Source organism: Notothenia rossii (genome assembly GCF_949606895.1).
Source record: "Notothenia rossii genome assembly, chromosome: 9".
NCBI lineage: Eukaryota > Metazoa > Chordata > Actinopteri > Perciformes > Nototheniidae > Notothenia > Notothenia rossii.
Genome location: NC_136907.1, coordinates 28,828,442 through 28,849,217, shown reverse-complemented (window position 1 = coordinate 28,849,217; position 20,776 = coordinate 28,828,442). Strand labels below are relative to the sequence as shown.

General features: G+C 43.5%; 2 protein-coding genes across 2 annotated transcripts in view; both read left to right on the top strand.

Moving 5' to 3' along the window:
* The window catches only part of LOC307019168 (glycerophosphodiester phosphodiesterase domain-containing protein 5-like), a 220,542-nt gene that overhangs the window by 192,218 nt on the left and 7,548 nt on the right, over positions 1-20,776 (top strand). The gene's annotated exons all lie outside the window — the stretch shown is intronic.
* LOC307019847 (E3 SUMO-protein ligase ZBED1-like) lies at positions 9,441-11,315 on the top strand (the record flags this gene model as incomplete). Its single annotated transcript, XM_079650950.1, has 2 exons — positions 9,441-9,461; positions 9,603-11,315. The coding sequence occupies 2 exons, from the start codon at positions 9,441-9,443 to the stop codon at positions 11,313-11,315; spliced, it is 1,734 nt and encodes a 577-aa protein (XP_079507076.1).

Below are 20,776 nucleotides of genomic sequence, written 5' to 3'. Positions count from 1 at the left end.
AGCCGCGGCGTCCACGCCGGCCACAGGAGGCTGCAAGCGGAGAGACGCCCACAGCAACCGCCTCGGCGTCAGACTCGCCCTTCGGCGGCTGCAAGGACTCCGTCCCAAGTCTCCGCTCCCCCACCACCCCAGAGACAGGGTCTCCCAGCGGCGAGTCAAAGGGGAGTGAGGCTCACCCGCTCCTGGTCTGCTCCGTGAGAGCCTCCGAGGAAGCAGAGCCGGTAATTAAGCCGGCTGCCACTAATCTGTTGATTAAGTAGACAGCAGTGCTCCCTGCAGAAGCCTGCCGGTTTTAACCTATCTGTTAATAACCTGCAGAGCTCGCGGCATTCCTCTGTCCGAGATACGCCTCCAACACACGGTCATAATAAACCCATGAGCGCCGTTATAACGCCTCATGTGGACAGCACTGCACACACCTTCATTCATCCCCTGAGCGTCTACACTCCTCATGATGAGAGCCGGAGTGAAATGCAGCGTGTGGACGCTCCCTGGCGTGGCTCGTCGCCATGACGACCACAGAACATCTCGAGCATGAGCGCCCGCTCTGAGAGTGTTTCTCAGAGTGGCAGCGCGTGTGTCCGATGGACAGATGGATGAGCAGGCTGATCAAGCAGATCAAGCAGAGGGTACACCCTGCAGTTTGCCTCTCCCACCCTACAGTTCAATGGGATTCAGGAAACACTCCTGTCCTCCCAGGAACAGTCTTGCATTCCATTCAGAGCTGCTGGAACTCCTGTTGAAAGAGGATATTTCCAGGGTTCCTCAGAGGGAGGAAAATCAGTTTTTTTTAACTCCCGTTATTTTCTTAATCCCGAAAAAGACTGGGGGAATGAGACATCCTCGATCTGTCAGTATTCCACATACTGACGATCAAACAGGTGCTGGAATGTTTTCACCAGGAGGACTGGTTCACTTCCATCTGAAGGATGCATACTTCCACGTACCCATCATCCCGAAACACAGGAAATTATTGCGTTTCTCATTTCAGGGAATATCAGACCAGACAATCGTCTGCCGTTCGGATATTTCCTGGCTCCTCGCATTTTTGTGTAGAGAAGGCTGGAGCCACTACACAGAGGAGGGATGAGAGTGTGGTTTTCTCTGGACGACCTGCTATTTGCTGGCTCGCTCCAGGGAGGAAGTCGCTTTACAGACGGTACATCTCGAATCGCATCTGTCAAAGCCTGGGTTTCATAATAAATTGGAAGAAGAGCTGTTCTCTTCCCTCTCAGACAATCGTTTATCTGGTAGTGGAATTAAACTCAGCCAGCATGAGAGCGCGGATCTCGCGGCAGCAAGTGGAGGAACTGACAGCTCTCCTCCGGCGTGTCACAACCCGCACCGCCCTCTCCGTGACTCAGCTGCTCGGCGTTGGCGTCAGCTGGTCACGTGATAATCCCTCTGGGTCTCTTCCAACAGAGGGACACTCGAGAGGTGGTTCGCTGAAGAAGCCTGCTGTTTTTAATCGGTTTATAAACTGCAGAGCTCGCGGCATTCCTCTGTCCCAGATATGCCTCCTACACACGGTCATAATAAACCCACGAGCAACGTTATAACCAGGGGTGCACATAACTGGTACGCAGGTACGCATGCGCGGCAACAATCTGAAATGCGTACCGTCACTTGTGTCACAAAGCGCATTTGGGTACCGACGTACTTGTGAAGCTTTTCCAGAAGGCGGTTAGATCACCGGGCGACAGAGTCGTACTCCGTGTTCACAGACAGGGCTGCTGTTAACGTCGGTCTGTACAACGGAATTGTGGCAAAACTACGCCAACCGGCTGCGGAGGGAGACTCCCACCCTTCACTGGAGAACTGCGCTAAAACAGCTGATCACAACGTTCACACTCTGTGGTCATGAAGTACTCCACTAGCACCCCCCCCCCCCCCTTCATCACATAACTTTGAGTGGAGCCAGAAGTTGGTATACCGAACACTGACTCCAGGTACTCATCTGAGTACCTCACTGAGAAAGTTATGTGCACCCCTGGTTATAACGCCTCGTGTGGACAGCACTGCACACACCACTCATCCCCTGGAGGTGGAGTGAAATGCAGCGTGTGGAGACTCCCTCGCAGCCCTCTCGCCTCACAGGCAGCGGCGGCGGGGGCAATGGCGTGGCTCGTCACATCACAGAGAAGCCTCTCCCCCCAGCAGTTCCATGGGCTACACGAAACACTCTTGTCATCCCAGGAACAGTGTCTTGCGCTGTGTTTACTCCCGCTATTTTCTAAATCTCGAAAAAGAACGGGGGAGTCGCCCCGTTGCTGCACAATCAAACATGTGTTGATTCGCACAGACAAAAGGCCACGGCTATGGAAGCAGCCATACCTCAATCGCCAGGGAGGAGTACGATCTGCGCAGCTTCTGAACGCAGCCAGGCGGCTGCTGTTCTGGGCGCGCACACACGTTGCTCTCATCAGAGCAATGTATATTCCCGGCGAATTGAACAGAGGGGCTCGCAGAGCGCAGCAGCCGTGTTATGCGAGGAGTACGGAGACTCAAGACCTGTGTCACGCGCACTGGCGCCTCAGTGGGATTTGGCTTTGGTGTTGGCGCACTAAAGCAAAGCCCCATTTGAACCTTTGGACCAGGTTCCCCTTAAACTGTTGTCAGACAAAGTAGTATTACTTTTGGCTCTATCAGCGCCAGAGTGATTTGTCTGCTCTCTCTGTGGCTCCGTCATGCCTCCGGATCGAAGGAGAGGGCAGTTCAGCTGTTTTACGTCCTAACCCGGCTTTTATGCCTAAGGTCATCACAAGCTCTTTTAGAGTTGAGAGTGATCACCTTGGATGGCTTCTTTCCCCGTCCTCACAGGTCGGAGGAAGAAGCCACGTCTCATCTCCTCTGTCCTGTGCGCGCGCTGTCTTGCTATGTGGCGCGCATGGCTACCTTGCGCCGTTCTCAGCGCCTGTTTGTGCATTATAGAGAGCGCTCGATCGGGCAGCCTCTGTCTGCACAACAGCTGTCACACTGGCTGTGTGAGGCTGTGTCACAGGCATATGTCTCCTCTGGGGTGGATCCCCCGGAGAACATCAGTGCGCACTCCACCAGAGGAATGTCCTCCTCTACGGCTTTGCACGGAGGAATGTCAGTGGAAGACATTTGAACTGCTGCATTTTGGTCTTCCCCCTGTTCATTTATTCAATTGTATTTGAGGGATGTCTCCCATTCCTCTCTGACACACCCTGTACGGAGTGTCTTGTCAGAGTTAGTGACGTCAGGGATCCAGCTGTGCGCTCTCCTGCCTGTCTGCACGCAGAGAGCTGCTGTTCCCCCTCTTTTTGTGGGGCCCCACTGGCTCCATGAATAGCTGAAGAAAAGTTGTTTTGTGTGGGAGCAGATTGTCGGGCCTCTTTCCTATTTATACCGGAAGGGAGCCCGAGGGTGGGGCCCACCTTCCGGGTGGGCGTGGACTATAAGTGTTTCAGTGCTGCGCGGGTGCGCAGGGGGATTACCCAATAGCGATAGCCTTAGAGGGCTACGCCAACGCTCATAGAAGCTGGAGTTACAGTAGGTAACTTCAGATGTTGTTTAATTGCTGATATATTTATGATCCACCTCACGTATTCAGTTTTGGCGGCATTTTTTACAGTTTGTCAAAAGGTCTTCTGATCAGGGCTCTATAAATCAATATCTACGGCAGATATGTAATATTTAATGCAGCGGAACCGTCTATTACAATGCCGTTATGTGATGACTTCCAAAGATAAAAGCAAGAACACTCGGAATAAAGTATTATTTTATTTAAAAAAAATGTTTTTCCGATTTCATATCATATAAACACCATATCCCGACATGCATTGCAGCTAAAACAATCGATGTTTTAGCCTATCAAAACCTCTGAAAAAAGAAAGGTATCTCTCAGAATCGAAAGAGAAAAACCTATGGGAAAAACACAAAAGCATTGTACACAATTTAAACCAATAAATGTCGTATAATTAACAAGGATAAACTGATGTTTTTTAGTCGGAGTACTGCAGATATTACTGATAAATCATTTGATCATTGGTTTTATTATGAAAACGTCGAGACCGGAAATACTGTTTTCAACCCGTAACTTTACATGGAGGCTGCCGCATACCTCGAATCACCTTCGTAATATCTATCAAACTATAGATCCTACATATCGACTGGACGTGGATTCTAAAAGTACAATATACACTTCTCGCTAGAAATCTAATCAAAAAGCGTTTTAATGGCCAAACTACTCTACATTTTAGGATTTTACAGAGAGGGTTATTTGTGAATTAACGACCATCTGTAACGTTTGCATTCAACGGGAGCACTAGAGGGCAAATTTTTTTTAAAATGTAATTTATAGGATGTATTAAGCACTTGAACAAACAACATATTTGGTCGTAATAAGGGCCTGAACAATCGGCCCATTTGGTCGTATGAGTTTGAGGACTTGTTTCACCTGCTGCATCCGTTAGAATGAACCATCTTTAATAAGTCTGAGGTTTCCACAGAACTGGCTGTTGACGTGCAGGGCAGGACGACAGACTCTCACTCTATCCAGCAGCAGCTTGTGACAAGTAGATTGACGCAGGTTAGCACAGGGTTCTGGCCCTCATACGCCACATGATTAATCAACTAGTGGCACTAATGGAAACTCTATTTTTGTCTTAATCCACAGAAAGATTAAGGATACTTTTAATGCATGGATATATACATTTCATGAAGGAGTGAAAGATGGGAGCCTGTAATGAGGCGACAGTGACCGAGATAAAAGCCTAATAATAGACTCGTTTGTCAGAGGCTCAGTGGCAATTGGTTGGCTGAGACTCGGTGGATTATTGTATTATCATTCCTTAATGACAGCTATGACACAGTAAGGTTCCTCAGCCTTGGAAGCGTGCTGACACTCACCAGGGAACTTCTGGAAGCTGGCAGGGAGGAAAGGAGAGTAGTCAAATCAGACCCGGCGGCAGAGATACGTCTCTGGGCGGGCATTTGATTTACCAGGGCGGGCCCACCCCGAAACTTACATTTCCCGATAACCCACGTCGTAGGACCGTTTAGCGAGAGCGCGTCTGTTTTGGATTAGGCCAACCGGCTGACTCAAACATATGCAGTTTATGTTGAACCGGCATCGTAGCATAGGCCTCTGGTCTAAGGCCAGCTGGAAGAGATTTCTTGTCAATTGAGCTAACCTGGCTTATTGAATTATTGGACATCTATAAAATTCAACAAAGTACATTTTCTACGCTTGTCCTGATACAGAGATTATACTGTACTAACAGGACTATGTTATGGTCGGTTTAGGCTAAGGAAGTAGATGGTCATCCTCCAATTGGAACGTCAGTTGTTCCAGCTCCTGCAGTCAACATGTTGATGTGTCTGTTGGCAAGGTGTAACTCTAAATTGCTCCTGATGGAATGGCCAATGTTGCGGGACTGTGTGTGAATATTGGTCTCCCTCAGCAGGTGAATAAGACCCTTAATAGTGGTAAAGACTGGAAAAGTGCTACATGCAGTCATTTTAAAAATAAACCATACAAAATACATTAAGAAAATGACCAGCAGATTACATCCAATCAACAGCACAGGTCCTGCTACTCTAAGTAAATCAGCTAACGCTGCTGACACCTTGGAAAATATCTGTAGTAAATGTCATAATTACTTTTAACAAAGAAAGTTATTTGTATGATGGAAATTGCTGGAAGCTGTAACCAATGTCTTACATTACTTAATGTTTATTGAAAGACTTGGCCAATGACAACAGAATATCTGCATATTTAACTGATTTTAGACTGGTCACAAACACATTTGCCTCCAATTAAAGACTCCACAAAACAAAGGTGCCACCTAAAAATGAAGATGGATGTCACAGCTGTTGCTATCTGCCTACATTTTAATGATTCTAAAATATCTATAAAGTCTAAAGTTTGACTATTTACATATACAGTATGAATTTACTAATAGGTAGGAATTAGCTAAAAATACTTAAGCATTTATATTATACCATTAATGCATATTTTTAATTAGGTAAATGCATGTTGATCGAAACACAAATTAAGTCTAGTGTTGTCGTGTCACAGTGGTTTTACTGTTAAAGACTTTCCCTCAAAGACACAGTGCACACATATGTATTTTCTGTCAAGTTTTGATGAAAGCGCTGGATCCAGGAATATTTAGTGTGTTTGAAAACTAGAATAGTGTTACAAATGCTATTTACTTTGTTTGCATTTTAGCATTTAGCTCAAAGCTCTGCTAGGTCTCAGTGCAGCCTCACTGAGCTGCTTCAGGGCTGTAGAAACAGGTCTTGTTTCTCTATGGATCTGCTTGTAAATGGAACAGTGCTAGCCAGAAACACAATTAGATCGGTCACACTGTCATGGTGTGATTTGTCAAGACTTAAAGACAAGCAATAAGTACAAAGGAGCAGTTTGTTGTTGGTGAGGTCTGTTGACCCATAGACTCACATTGATCTCCCTCTATCCGTCCGGAACAGAGGAGCCCACAGGAACAAATGGTTCTGTAAGTGACAATGCCAGGCCCTCATCACAGTCATATGTGCTGTACCAAAGCAGTGGCCTCATTCAAATGACTGAGGACACCTACCCTCATACTGATGGGTATTTGTATGTATTTGGTTTCAAAGCATGATTCAAGCAAAGGCAGGTGCAAACCACAAAGTCTTTACTTATAAAAAGTAGAGCAAAGATACATTAATCCAATCAGGCAAACACAAGTTTAGGACTAGGTCAAATCTGAGTCCGGGAAAAAACATGCAACGGTGAGCACAGATACTGACAGACTAAGACACAAAAAACGTTGGAAAGCTTTGGCAAGTGGCACCAAGACAATCTGGTCTGTCTGATCGGTGTGTGTATACGTACTAGCTGATTAGGAATAGAGCATGTGAGAGCAGATGATTGGTAGGTGAGGAGGATGTACTGACGAGAGAGCAGGCAAATGGGAGTGAAGAAGAATCACACAAACAAGCAAACTATTCAAATTAAAATGAATATAAAAATGAAAAAAAAGGATTCATCCTCTAGGGACCATGAATTGTAAACAAATGTTTAAATCCACACAATACTCAATGAGTTTTAAGATTTAAATTGTGGTATGTCACCATGCTGCTAAAAGAAAAAATATATAATTATTTGGAAATCAACATTATCTTTAACTGTCACCCAGAAAAGAAAGGCCCTCAAGGCCACATGCTTTGTTCTCTGTAACCAGCTTTTGAAAGACATCATGTAGTTACCACACAGTGTACTGCATGTTACATGTGCTACAATCATGCATTTCATAAAAGCGTCTAAGAAATTGGTTGAAAATGCTTTTTTTTTAAAAGGAAAAAGGAGCAACAAGGACATGGCACAAAACCAACTTTTCCAGAAAACTTGATTATTTGAAGTTTATTAAAGCGTTTTTGTATTTACTGTTGACTACAAAAAATTCCTTGCCTGTGAGTTTGGATGTTTTGTATGGACTGGGTAACGCTGGAATAAACTTGCCCTACTTGGGATGAATTAAGTCGTTTGAATGCTGAAAGACATTTTTACCTGCCACCAAGGCAACAAGCTTTTCTCTGAGGCAGCGGGGAGTATGGGAGCAACACACTGACTTCATCTCACTCTTTCCCTCTCTCCGATGATCTTGTTGTTAAAGGATCAAGACGTTCCCATAGATAGAAGCTGCCTACCTTAAGGTTGACTGTAAAGCATATACCATATTATTATCTTTGTCCCTGATGTGAGTCACTATTGAATAGTGTGTTAACTGCCTCCCAGGTGTTGTAACTCCAAACAAGGCACAGGACTGTCAACATATTCATTTTGTTTAGTGAAAAACACCTGAGCAACATGACGTGACATGGTATGTTGTTGGAATATATAATTGTATGTTTCAAAAGCGAGTTAATTTTCTGAAAGTATGTTTTGTTTTCTTCAGGGTTCCCAGTCCTGTGTGGGATGTTAAGAGACTGGCTGCAGGAGCATGGTGAAACACCAACCATTACAGGTCTATGAGAAGCAGCTCTTTGTATCCTTCGTCACTGGGATCTATGGTTGCCGCTGGAAACGCTACCAGCGTTCCCAAGAAGACAGCTCAAGGGTAAGAATTATTTCTGATCAATATGTATGGTTATCCTGATAATATGCTAATATGTAGTTAAATATATGACTAGTTGTGTATACAAAACATAGCAACAGTGTTCTGTTACTTCCACAACCTTATTGTATTACTATTATTATATTACTATTATTGTATGCGGTTGTAGATGGATTGTCATATTTAATTTACTAATATTTTGGGACCAATGCAATCATTTTTTGACAACTTACTTTTTAGAATGCTGAGCATGATTTTCTGTGAAAGTCTTTTCATTGAACAAAAGAAGCTAACGGTCTTAAACCTTAAACATCACATTGGTAGCAGCTAGCCCCAACCCCCAAACTCTAACCTGGGCTCCACCAAGTCAGTTCAAGCCTTACTTAAGTCATGAAATAGACAAACATCCAAACTGCTTATTACACTTCAACTGTAGTAATTGTTGTGAAGAACAATGGTTATTATGGTAATCACAGGTGCTTAAGCCATAGTATTTACAGTGCCTGTGCTGAATGCTAGGGCGGTCTTAGCTTACATCTCAGTCAACGGATCTCTGGAGAGTTGCAGCAGAAATGTTGGTCTCTGTGTGAGTAATGCTGTGTTTCAATCTGTGTTCCTCTGTACTTACATGTGCGGATTCAAGTGCATATTTGAGTTCCGATTAGGGATGTTATTTTTTTGGCCTTTTCACTGTTCTGGGGCAGTTTCTCTTTCCTTTTAAAAGTCTCTGAAAGTGTTGGTTGTTTCAGTGCCGTTACCCGAGTGGCCGCTGTGTACTCGTCGTGTTGTTGTTGATGTTTGTTTCTCAGGTGGCGTATTAGATTGGTCGCCTTGCAAACATTGCATCTGGCTGTTACACTGCCTTCGCTTTCAATTTTATAATACTTCCAAACTCATTTTTGTTTTCCGATCTTTTGATCACGTGATCGGATCGAGAAATCTCCAGTTCCGATGCAATGTAGGACAGTGAACTATGATAACCCCGAAAAGTGCACTCATAACAGTCAAAAAGTAGTGTGGTATGCTGGCCACTTCTTTCTCTTAATGACCGACATCTTGAAAATCTGTGACCACTAGGGCTGCCCCCCGATTAGTCGACCAAAGGTTAGTCGGCCAAAGAGTCTTTGGTCGGTCAAGATTTAATTGGTCGTTGGTCGCCGGAAAAAAAAAAAAAAAAAAAAAAAAAAAAAACGGGAAACAGGAGGTGACAGTGAGTCACTTGTTTTCACGTCAGATAAGCTGATAGTTTTAACCATGTCAGGCGTAAAATCAAGAGCTTGGGAGCATTTCGAAAAAGTAAAAGACAACCCGAAGAAGGTGATATGCAAACTTTGCAAGCAAATATTCTCCTATCATTCATCAACTACAAACATGACTTATCACCTGAAACATGTAAGTACCGTTCAAGCCATTAAAAGATGGACGCTCTGCGGCTCTAGCCTTAATAAAAAGCCTGTTAGATAAAATGTATTGTCATATTATGGGCTATTAGGCTTAGTGTAAACTTAAATTAATGTGCATTTCTCTCAATAGGCTCATCCACTATACGTTGATAGGGCCACCGCATCTACCTCAACTTCATCTTCGCAGCCGCCATTGAAACTCTCACAGACAACACTCGTTTTGAAGCCCACTCTTTCCGAGAAAAGGAAGAGAGACATCACCGACAAAATTGCAGATTTTGTGGCACTGGACATGAGACCTGTAAACATTGTCGATGGGGAAGGGTTCAAACAGATGATGAAGTTCATCGAACCGGGTTACACTGTACCCAAACGTGACACCGTAATGCACGCCATTAAAAACAAATATAACACGACCAAACAGGTACTTTTGGAGAAACTTAAAGCCTGCACAGCAGTCAGCTTCACTACTGACACATGGACCTCCAACCAAATGGATGGTTACATGACTGTGACGGCACACTTTATTTCCCAAAAATGGCAATTACATTCATTCGTGTTGGAGACTAAAGTGCTGGAGGTGAGCCACACAGCTGCCAACATAGCAGAGCGACTCAGCGAAGTGATGGAGGAGTTTGGGATTCCGCCAAAAAAGAGGGTCGCTGTGGTACACGACAATGCCGCTAATATGGTGTTGTGCGCTAAACAGCTATCTCAAAACCCGTGCTGGGGTAATGTCCAGGGAATTCGTTGTGCGGGGCACACCTTGCAGTTGTGCATAAACGCGGCTGTTAAATTAGATCCCATCTGCCGAGTGATTGCTGCTGCCAGACGCCTTGTGGGACACTTCAAAAAAAGTGCCAAGGCAACAGCAGCTCTCACTTTGAAACAGAAGCAACAGAATGTGGCTGAACACAAACTGATACAAGATGTGTCTACACGATGGAACTCCACTTATTCAATGCTGGAGCGTCTTCTGGAACAGAGATGTCCGGTTACAGCTGTGCTTTCAGAACCCGGGACCACCCACCAGTCTGACCGAGATCTGGATCTCACAACTGCCCAATGGAGGACAGCGGAGGACATTGTCTCCGTGCTGAGGCCCATGATCACCCTCACCGAGCTGCTCTCACAAGATATAAACGCATCTCTGTCTGCTACGCTGCCGATGCTCGTCAACATGAAGAGGCGCCACTTGTTGAGTCGTGATGATGACAGCACGACCGTGAAGGCAGTTAAGAAAAAAATCACAGAGGAAATCGACAAAAGGTGGGAGCTCACAGGGAGTCTGGAGGGCAGCATATATATTCAAGCTGCAGTCCTTGACCCACGGTTCAAGAGCTTGTCATTCCTCGGTGCAGAGAAACGGGACGATGCATACACAACGGTGTGGGATCTGGCTGAGAGTTTATCTCCAGCAGAAGAAGCTACTGCTCAGAGAGAGGACAGCAGCGGCGCAGAGGAAAGTGAGCCCACACCAAAGAGGCAAAGGGAAAAGCAGCAGGACATATCAATGCTGATGGCCTTTGATGAAGATCAACAGACGGAAGAAGAGAAAAATGAAATGAAGACATACTTGGAGGACCGAACCAAGGTTGACAAGGGACCACTGATTTGGTGGGTAATGAATGAGGAACGCTATCCCAAGCTTGCCAGAGCAGCTAAGCGCATCCACTCCATCCCTTCCACATCCACGCCATCGGAGCGCATATTTTCCAAAGCCGGCTTCATTGTGAGCAAGACACGGAGCTCACTTCTCCCGGACAACACAGACAAACTCGTGTTCTTGTCTCATAATATGAGAAGACTAAGATCGGAGGGAAACCCTGAAAGTCAGGTATAGGCCTAGCCTAATATAACACCATAGTTTTGTAGTTTATAGTTTTCGTTCTTCGTTCGTTCAACTGAAGTGTTTAAGTTAATTTTTTGCGGTATATTTATAATTTTTGTTTGCATTCCGACCTCAGGAAAAAACTGAAAGTTTTATTTTCATGTTGAGAATACTTCTCTATAGGCCTGTTTACTTTTGCACTGATATTTAAATATTTAAGTTGGCTTGAGCCTATATTTATTTATTCGTTTGTTTATATAATTTATATTTATTTTACATGTTTAAAAGAAACGAAAAATATAGTTTAAATTTAGTTTTTTAACAGAAGACTGTTTTTTGTTTGCTTTATAAAGTTATTGTGTTGGTTTTAAAAGTTCATAAGTTGTGTGATGTTTTTATATGGTGTGTTGTGTTGAAATAAATTAACAAAATGTTAAGACAGTCTCCTTGTTGATTTTTCCAACACATTCAGAATCATAATTTAATTACTTGCCGGTTGCGCGAAAAAGGCGGTTTGTCTCTGCGTGCGCTTTCATTCGCGCCACTGGTCGATCAGTGGTCGACCAGTGGCCTTACCTGACGACCAGTGGTCGACCAGGAAAATCTTTGGTCGGGGGCAGCCCTAGTGACCACCATAATACGGTTGCGCCAAAAAACGCAACATTACACCAATAAAAGTTATACTTTAACTATTTAAAAAAAACACATACAACTATACTGGCAAGGCAAGTATATGTACTGTATATAACAACTTTCAACACAATGCAATTCAAAGTGCTTTACAAAAATGCTGTGATGGAGGAGAGAAGTGACTCAGGAAGAAGGCATTTGCTAGAGAGAGAGAGAGAGAGAGAGAGAGAGAGAGAGAGAGAGAGAGAGAGAGAGAGAGAGAGAGAGAGAGAGAGAGAGAGAGAGAGAGAGAGAGAGAGAGAGAGAGAGAGAGAGAGAGAGAGAGAGAGAGAGAGAGAGAGAGAGAGAGAGAGAGAGAGAGAGAGAGAGAGAGAGAGAGAGAGAGAGAGAGAGAGAGAGAGAGAAAAAATATTATGCATGAACTGTGCATAGACTGTGCATAGACTGTATTTTAACATTGGTCATATGGTGGTACTTGGAGAGCCAACTTATTTTCTCAGGTGCTACTTGGTGTAAAAAGGTTGAGAACCCCTGCTCTACGGCATACCATCCAACCGCCTCAATAAACTCCAACATATCCAGAACTCTGCTGCCCGCCTCCTCACCCACACCCGCTCCCGAGACCACATCACTCCCGTCCTCCAGAACCTCCACTGGCTCCCCGTCCGTCAAAGAATCAACTTCAAAGTCCTCCTCATTACTCACAAAGCCCTCAACAATCAGCCCCCCCCTACCTCACAGACCTGCTGCACCACCACACCCCTTCCCGCTGCCTCCGCTCATCAGAAGCCAACCTCCTATCCATCCCCACCGGCCGAGCACGTACGAACTGCGCATGCGTGAGTGGCAATAACTCTCCTTACCAGCAGGCGGGCGGTAGTGTGTATTCGTCATTCAAAAGAGGCAACAACCGGATGACAGAGAAGAACAGACTGCGTGATCTAAACAAACAACAAATAGCGTGTGCGTTCCATTTTCACTCTCGTCCATCGAAAACATGTTTTGTGCGGTACTGGAGCTATCAGCCATTGGAGTGTTGCTTGTGGAAGACATTCTCAAGCAACCGTTTCACTTCTCATGCACTGATTCGCTAGCTGAACAGAACAGCCAATCAGAGTGATTTCTTTGTCCGACTGCCTGTGGCCGACGCATGTCCGATTCAACATGTTGTTTAGCCATGAAGGCCAAATAAGGCGTGTCACGGCCGATGGTGCGGGACACACCAAAATGAGTTTGGGCGACAGGGCACGCTTCGTCGTCCGACTAACAAAAACGGCCGATTTCGGCCTGGTGTGTCAGGGCCTTTACACAAACTCACCTCTTCAATCTGGCTTTTAATGTGTGATTGTTTTTGTATTGCTTGATTTTAAATTTGACTTTAACTATATTTATTTGTCCCTCTTTTCTTTTCACTATCTTTGTAAAGCGACTTTGAGCACCTGTAAAAGCGCTAACAAAATAAATCTATTATTATTATTATTATTATTAAGAAAGAAACCTTTCTATTAATTCCTCCCCAAGATCTTTTTAAGTTTCCAAGCAACTTCCCTTTCTTTTTTAGATCACCTAAATCTGGATTTGAAACCTATTGTTTTTAGATACCCAAAACCTAGGATATTTAAACCTGTTTTTTGATTCCCTGAATCTGGATTTTAAACCTGTTTTTAGATTTCCCATGATCGAGGGCTTTCAACCTAGGGTTGAAAAATAAGCCACCTTTCATTCATGCGAACGATAACATTACTTGCTAGATAGCTAGCTAACAGCAGCAATGTCACTTCCGATGTGGGGACAGCAGCAGTCAGCAATATATGAGACAACAGTACATGGTTGAAGTCACACACTGTGCATGTTTTACCGGTGCACAACATACAGTGTACGAAGGGAAGTATCCAAATTGAGTCACAGCATAACATTTAAAATTAGGTCTTGTAGGTCAAATTGACAAGAGCAAACAAAAAAAGACTGAAAAGAGTGTGAATACATTTAATTGATTGTATGATAAAGCCTAATACCAATCTTAACAGATATATTGGGTAAGTGTGTATGGCCTTCAGCTAACTGTACATAGTGTGCAGCAGGACAACACAGAGGCTGCTAATGCTAATTGCTAACACAATCCTGCTGACACTGCACTGAAACCTGATCGCACCTCAGGAATAAATGAACTGTTTTCCTTTTTGTTGTTCTGCAGGCCAGAAGTAGGTCAGGGTTCGTATGAAACAAAAAATGACACAACAGTAACTCAAATTGCAGTGCACGTTCCCTTTTAATATGGCAGTGCATTTGCTCAATAAATTGTTACCATAGTCTTTTCCTCAAGTAGCATGCCTTGTATTGTACACCACTCTATAGACATAACATACTGTACAAACATAGGGATCTCAACAAGCCTTGAAAAGAAGAGCCTATGGTTTATGAAAGGTCTTTCATTAACGAGTTCAGTAAGATGTTGGGCAGTATTCAAAACATTTATTTTAAAACACTTAAGTCTGATAATAATAATATCGTAGACATTTGTTTACAGTGTTTGTAGAGTATCCGATAAATGTTGAGCTTCATTCATTGGAGTTTCACTTTAGTACATCTTTGGATATTTTAGAAATTAGAGTATTTATTGATGCGACAGAAGTTTTGAATTCCTAAGTGACTCTTAGAGCAGGGCATAGTAACCGGGGGAAAGATCCCTCACAATAAAGCAAGTAACAGAAACAGTGTGTGTAAACCAGGCCACACACCCAGCTGTGTGCTGGGCAGCTACAGACACTGCTGCTGGATGTCTTCTTTATCACAAGAGCCAGGGCTCTGCAGTAAATCTGTCCATTAACTGAATGTGTGAGGCTGGCACTGATGATGTGCTGACCAAGAGGAAAAATGCAGGGACACAGCTGCCTCTTTTCCCCCCTGTCTCTATTTACAAAGCTTTCTGTAGTCAAAGTACTAGTACATAGGCAGAGAGCTTAGCAACATGTTGTGCAGTGATGTGTAACTTTATTATTAAGCGCAGTCCTTTTTTAGTAAATTATTACTTCTCTTATACATAATCGGGACTCTGAATTTCTGCTTATTTCACTCAGTCAGTGAGGGGTAATGGAAACATTGCACTAAGACATCTTGGCCCAAAAGAGCATCACACAGTTACTACAAGAAAATAGAGGTTGTGTACAGAATAGGGTGGTGCATTGTAGGCCAGATCAGAGGTTAGCATCGCACGGACTCCCCTCGCGGATTGTCCATCGAATTTTGAGAGTATTGCAGAATCTTTTGCAAACTCACATCTATGGTAACAACAACTTTTGCTCAGCATGATAATCTCCCCATATTAACTTTATTTTGAAGCATAAATGCAATAGATCGAAGTAAAAAGCTAACTTATAAACAAACAACATCACAGTCGCATGACTGCGCATCAACAACGCTAAGCTAAAGGTAGACTGGTGTTCAGTGTTTCGACACTTAGTAGTCTCGTTTGGACATTTTTTAGCTTCCGACTGTTTTTATGACACATAAAAGCTTCACATATTTAGGAGTGGGGTATTTCCTGACATATTATAAGTCATAGCACAACATCAGAAAATTCTGATAAACCACTGCTTGTCCAGCAACACGTAACCTACAAACAAAGTAAGTATCTAACTGGTGAACATATACCTGGAGGCCAGAAACAGGACTCTAGGATGAACGCAAATAATGCTCTGTGTTTGATGGAAGTGCTACTGTTTTCCAACACGTTAACCACATTAGCTTTACAGTATGTAAGGTTCCTACTTCGCATTGGCGTCCTGCCTTTATATATTCAGGGTGTTTCTCAATCGCCAGTAAAGCTGCTATTTCAAGCATACTACGTCATCGAGTGCCGCCGAAGTACTGTTCCAATGCCCGGCGTACTTCGTTAGGAGAAATTTCGAGGCTGCACATGCGTAGACTCCGGTCTTAAAATCCCCACAACGCTTTGCACACGGACCAGTTTCCCCAAATCTGGGACGGAAAATGTAAGGTGGGGCCTCTCAAATGACGCACACCTGCACACTTGCTAGCCTGTTCCACTCTTTGTTTTCCGAATGCCAGGAAGTATTCTTGCCTCGCTTCTGAAGCAAGACGCTCGGAAGACATGTGCTACCAAGCAAGCGTACTCGAGATTGAGAAACACCCACAGTCTATGTGTCCTGCTCACCCTGTCAAGGTTTCTTTCGCTGATGACCAACTCACTGCATATCATCCTGTTACATTAGTTACTTACTAAATAAATAAATAATTTGACACAACATATTGATTTAAACACAGCATATCTTCCGGTTCTAAATTAACGTTCAGTCCTACTGTAAAGCAAAGGCTGAACTGCGGCCATAGCAACATCATTTAAAATGACGGCAGCACTGATTGAGATCTTCTGCCTTGTTACTATCCAAGTGTATTGACATTTTCCATGAATCAGTCTACAAATGTTGACAGGGCCCATACAGCAGGGATCACCAACTACATTTGTCCAAGGGCCAACATTTATCCAATAATCACTATCGCGGGCCAGCAATTTTTATATAGCCCAAAATTTTGAAGTTGTTGACCGGGGAGGGATTACATTTTGTAAATGTAATCAGTTACTGAATACTGAATACATGCTCTGAAAGTAATCAGAATACAGTTACGTGTCTTAAAAAAGTAACGTATTCAGATTACTTTTAGAATACTTTTGGCATACTTTCTTTTTCCATAACAGATGGGTATGTTTTGGTGAACAGGAGACACTTATTTTACTGTTTTAATGGCTTATCAAGAGCTCAAAGACAACATCTTGGTGTCAATCTGGACAGCTCCCTCTCATCTGCACCCCACGTAAAAAACATCACCCGGACTGCATTTTTTGTACTGTCTTAAAACCTTTCCTTGGAATATGTTATGAATTGTAAGGTATCCTTGGGTGCTTTGAAAGGCGCTCCTAAATAGAATGAAGTATCATTATTATTTATTATCTGAAACAATGTAATAACTTTTAAAACGTTTTCCAATCACTTGCCCCATGCATTCAGCAGCAGCAGGCCATTCACTTTGATTTGATCACGTTATGAAATATCATCATTTCAACAATAAATAAATGCTACATAAAAGTTATCTTACACATTTTATCTAACCATCTCCGTTTCTAACTTTCAATATATTTAAAAAGAGATCTCTCTCTCTCTCTCTCTCATCTGGGTGCGGGGGCGGGGCCTCACAGACACGCTGCATCTCTCTCTCGCCCACAGACATGCTGCAGCGCTGTGCAGTGTGCACACAGTTCTGCCGGTAATGAATATTACATTTTGTGAGGAAACTTTTGCACCAATAATTCCAATAAGTATTCCAAAATGTATTCACTTCAGGTTTATGAAAGTAACTCTAATCAGATTACTCGTTTTTCAAATGTAACGCCAGCTGAATACAGTTAGCCTACTTGATTTTTGTATTCTGATTACGTAACGCCGTTACATGTATTCCGTTACGACTACAACCCAACCCTGCTTGTAGGCTACTGTCCCGCAGCTCCAGCCTCTCTGTTGGACTCTGTCGCAGAGGGGCTGCTGCTGTGGTGCCGAGCGCAAAAAGCAGACTCTTCACAACGAAGGATCACTTCTTCTTCAAGGCAGGGAAGGTTTCACAGTACGCAGTCTACTGTCCCGCAGCTGCTGCGTCTCTGTTACTGCACCTTACTCACGAGACGTTGTAAAAAATGGGTGGGGGGCGAACGCACTAACTACTCCACCAACGCCACAGTCACCCCCGTCGTGCGGGCCAGATGAGAATGTCTGGCGGGCCGGATGTGGCCCGCGGGCCGCCAGTTGGTGGTCACTGCCATACAGTGTTCTCTTTAGTGTTTACTTCCTGCTTTTCCTCTTCTGCTGTTCCCTTTAGTGTTTACTTCATGTCTGTATTCTTCTGCTGTTCCCTTTAGTGTTTACTTCCTGCCTTTCCTCTTCTGCTGTTCCCTTTAGTGTTTACTTCCTGCCTTTCCTCTTCTGCTGTTCCCTGTAGTGTTTACTTCCTGTCAGTCTTCTTTTGCTGTTCCCTTTAGTGTTTACTTCCTGTATGTATTCTTCTGCTGTTCCCTTTTAGTGTTTACTTCCTTTATGTATTATTCTGCTGTTCCCTTTAGTGTTTACTTCCTGTCTGTATTCTTCTGCTGTTCCCTTTAGTGTTTACTTCCTGCCTGTATTCTTCTGTTGTTGTCTTTAGTGTATACTTCCTGTCTGCTGTCCTGCTTTTTTTTTAGTCCAGTTCTGTCTTTTAACTTCTTTCCTTCTCTTGTGCTTATTTCTTGTTGGATTTATCTTTTTCTTTCTTTACTTGGGACATTTTGGCCATCATGAATCCAAAGTTGCTTGCTCTCCACAAATATAAAAATCAACATTCAAAATCTTTCTGCAGATTGATATGATAATATGCACATGGTCCCTTGATAAGAGTGTAGCCAAGGTCTGATATAAAGAAAGAGCAGACCACTGAATGTCCAAATTGTTTAGTCAGAATATATAGGTTGTATTTATACAGTCGTTTGTTGTCCAGCACCCAAGGGGCCAACTTTTTATTAAATCCTTCCTATTAAAACCTCATTGTCTCCGTTTCTTTCTGTTCTGGCACACATTAGACTAAAATGCAATCAGTATAATCAAGGATAGAATTAGTCAGGTACTTTGTCTTTCCATGGCACATGTCCATTAAAATATAACATATTCATACTTTATATTTGCATACTTGCAATCTGTATACTGCATGGACCCATGATGTGCCTTATTAGGGTCTATGTTTAGAGAGGAAAGAAGGAGGGATAGTGAAGTCAGCACAGAGATCAGGATTTATGAGCACTGTCAGAAGGGAAGATAAATGGAGAGACCTTTGAAGGCTATGCACTCGACAGTAAATATCTCAAAGCTCCCTTGAATGTCCTGGTAAAGGTTTACTCTTATTTTCTCTAGTTTTTATCATTCTATCTACAGAGCTCTTTTTCTTTTGTTAGGTAGAGTTTCCACAGTGCTTCGGCTTGTTGGCAGAGTCCGCAGTACTTACAGTGGGGCAAAAAAGTATTTAGTCAGCCACCAATTGTGCAAGTTCTCCCACTTAAAAAGATGAGAGAGGCCTGTCATTTTCATCCTAGGTATACCTCAACTATGAGAGACAAAATGAGAAAGAAAATATCATTGTCTGATTTTTAAAGAATTTATTTGCAAATTATGGTGGAAAATAAGTATTTGGTCACCTACAAACAAACAAACAAGATTTCTGGCTCTCACGGACCTGTAACTTCTTCTTTAAGAGCCTCCTCTTTCCTCCACTTGTTAACTGTATTAATGGCACCTGTTTGAACTCGTTATCAGTATAAAAGACACCTGTCCACAACCTCAAACAGTCAGACTCCAAACTCCACTATGGCCAAGACCAAAGAGCTGTCAAAGGACACCAGAAACACAATTGTAGACCTGCACCAGTCTGGGAAGACTGAATCTGCAATAGGTAAGCAGCTTGGTGGGAAGAAATCAACTGTGGGAGCAATTATTAGAAAATGGAAGACATACAAGACCACTGATAATCTCCCTCGATCTGAGGCTCCATGCAAGATCTCACCCCGTGGGGTCAAAATGATCACAAGAACGGTGAGCAAAAATCCCAGAGCCACACGGGGGGACCTAGTCAACGACCTGCAGAGAGCTGGGACCAAAGTAACAAAGGCTACCATCAGTAACACACTACGCCGCCAGGGACTCAAATCCTGCAGTGCCAGACGTGTCCCCCTGCTTAAGCCAGTACATGTCCAGGCCCGTCTGAAGTTTGCTAGAGAGCATTTAGATGATCCAGAAGAGGATCGGGAGAATGTCATATGGTCAGATGAAACCAAAATAGAACTTTTTGGTAAAAACTCAACTAGACGTGTTTGGAGGAGAAAGAATGCTGAGTTGCATCCAAAGAACACCATACCTACTGTGAAACATGGGGGTAGAAACCTCATGCTTTGGGGCTGTTTTTCTGCAAAGGGACCAGGACGACTGATCCGTGTAAAGGAAAGAATGAATGGGGCCATGTATCGTGAGATTTTGAGTGACAACCTCCTTCCATCAGCAAGGGTATTGAAGATGAAACGTGGCTGGGTCTTTCAGCATGACAATGATCCCAAACACACCGCCCGGGCAACGAAGGAGTGGCTTCGTAAGAAGCATTTCAAGGTCCTGGAGTGGCCGAGCCAGTCTCCAGATCTCAACCCCATAGAAAATCTTTGGAGGGAGTTGAAAGTCCGTGTTGCCCAGCGACAGCCCCAAAACATCACTGCTCTAGAGGAATGGGCCAAAATACCAGCAACAGTGTGTGAAAACCTTGTGAAGACTTACAGAAAACGTTTGACCTCTGTCATTGCCAACAAAGGGTATATAACAAAGTATTGAGATGAACTTTTGTTATTGACCAAATACTTATTTTACATTTATCTTACATTCTTTAAAAATCAGACAATGTGATTTTCTGGATTTTCTTTTTCTCATTTTGTCTCTCATAGTTGAGGTATACCTAGGATGAAAATTACAGGCCTCTCTCATCTTTTGAAGTGGGAGAACTTGCACAATTGGTGGCTGACTAAATACTTTTTTGCCCGGATGTATAAGCATCTTTAGCATTCTTTTGGAATGTCAATCCAATATTCTGCCCCCTTGAGCTCAGATTATACTCTCCACCAAGCGCTGGAGAACACATCTGCCTCTTAACCAGCCAAATGCCCTATTATGTACACCAGCTAACTTTTTCTGTTGGCTGTTTGTGGCTGGGCGAGTAGCCTTAAACACACTCTTCATATTCCTACGTGTAGAGTATGTGTGAAACGGTGT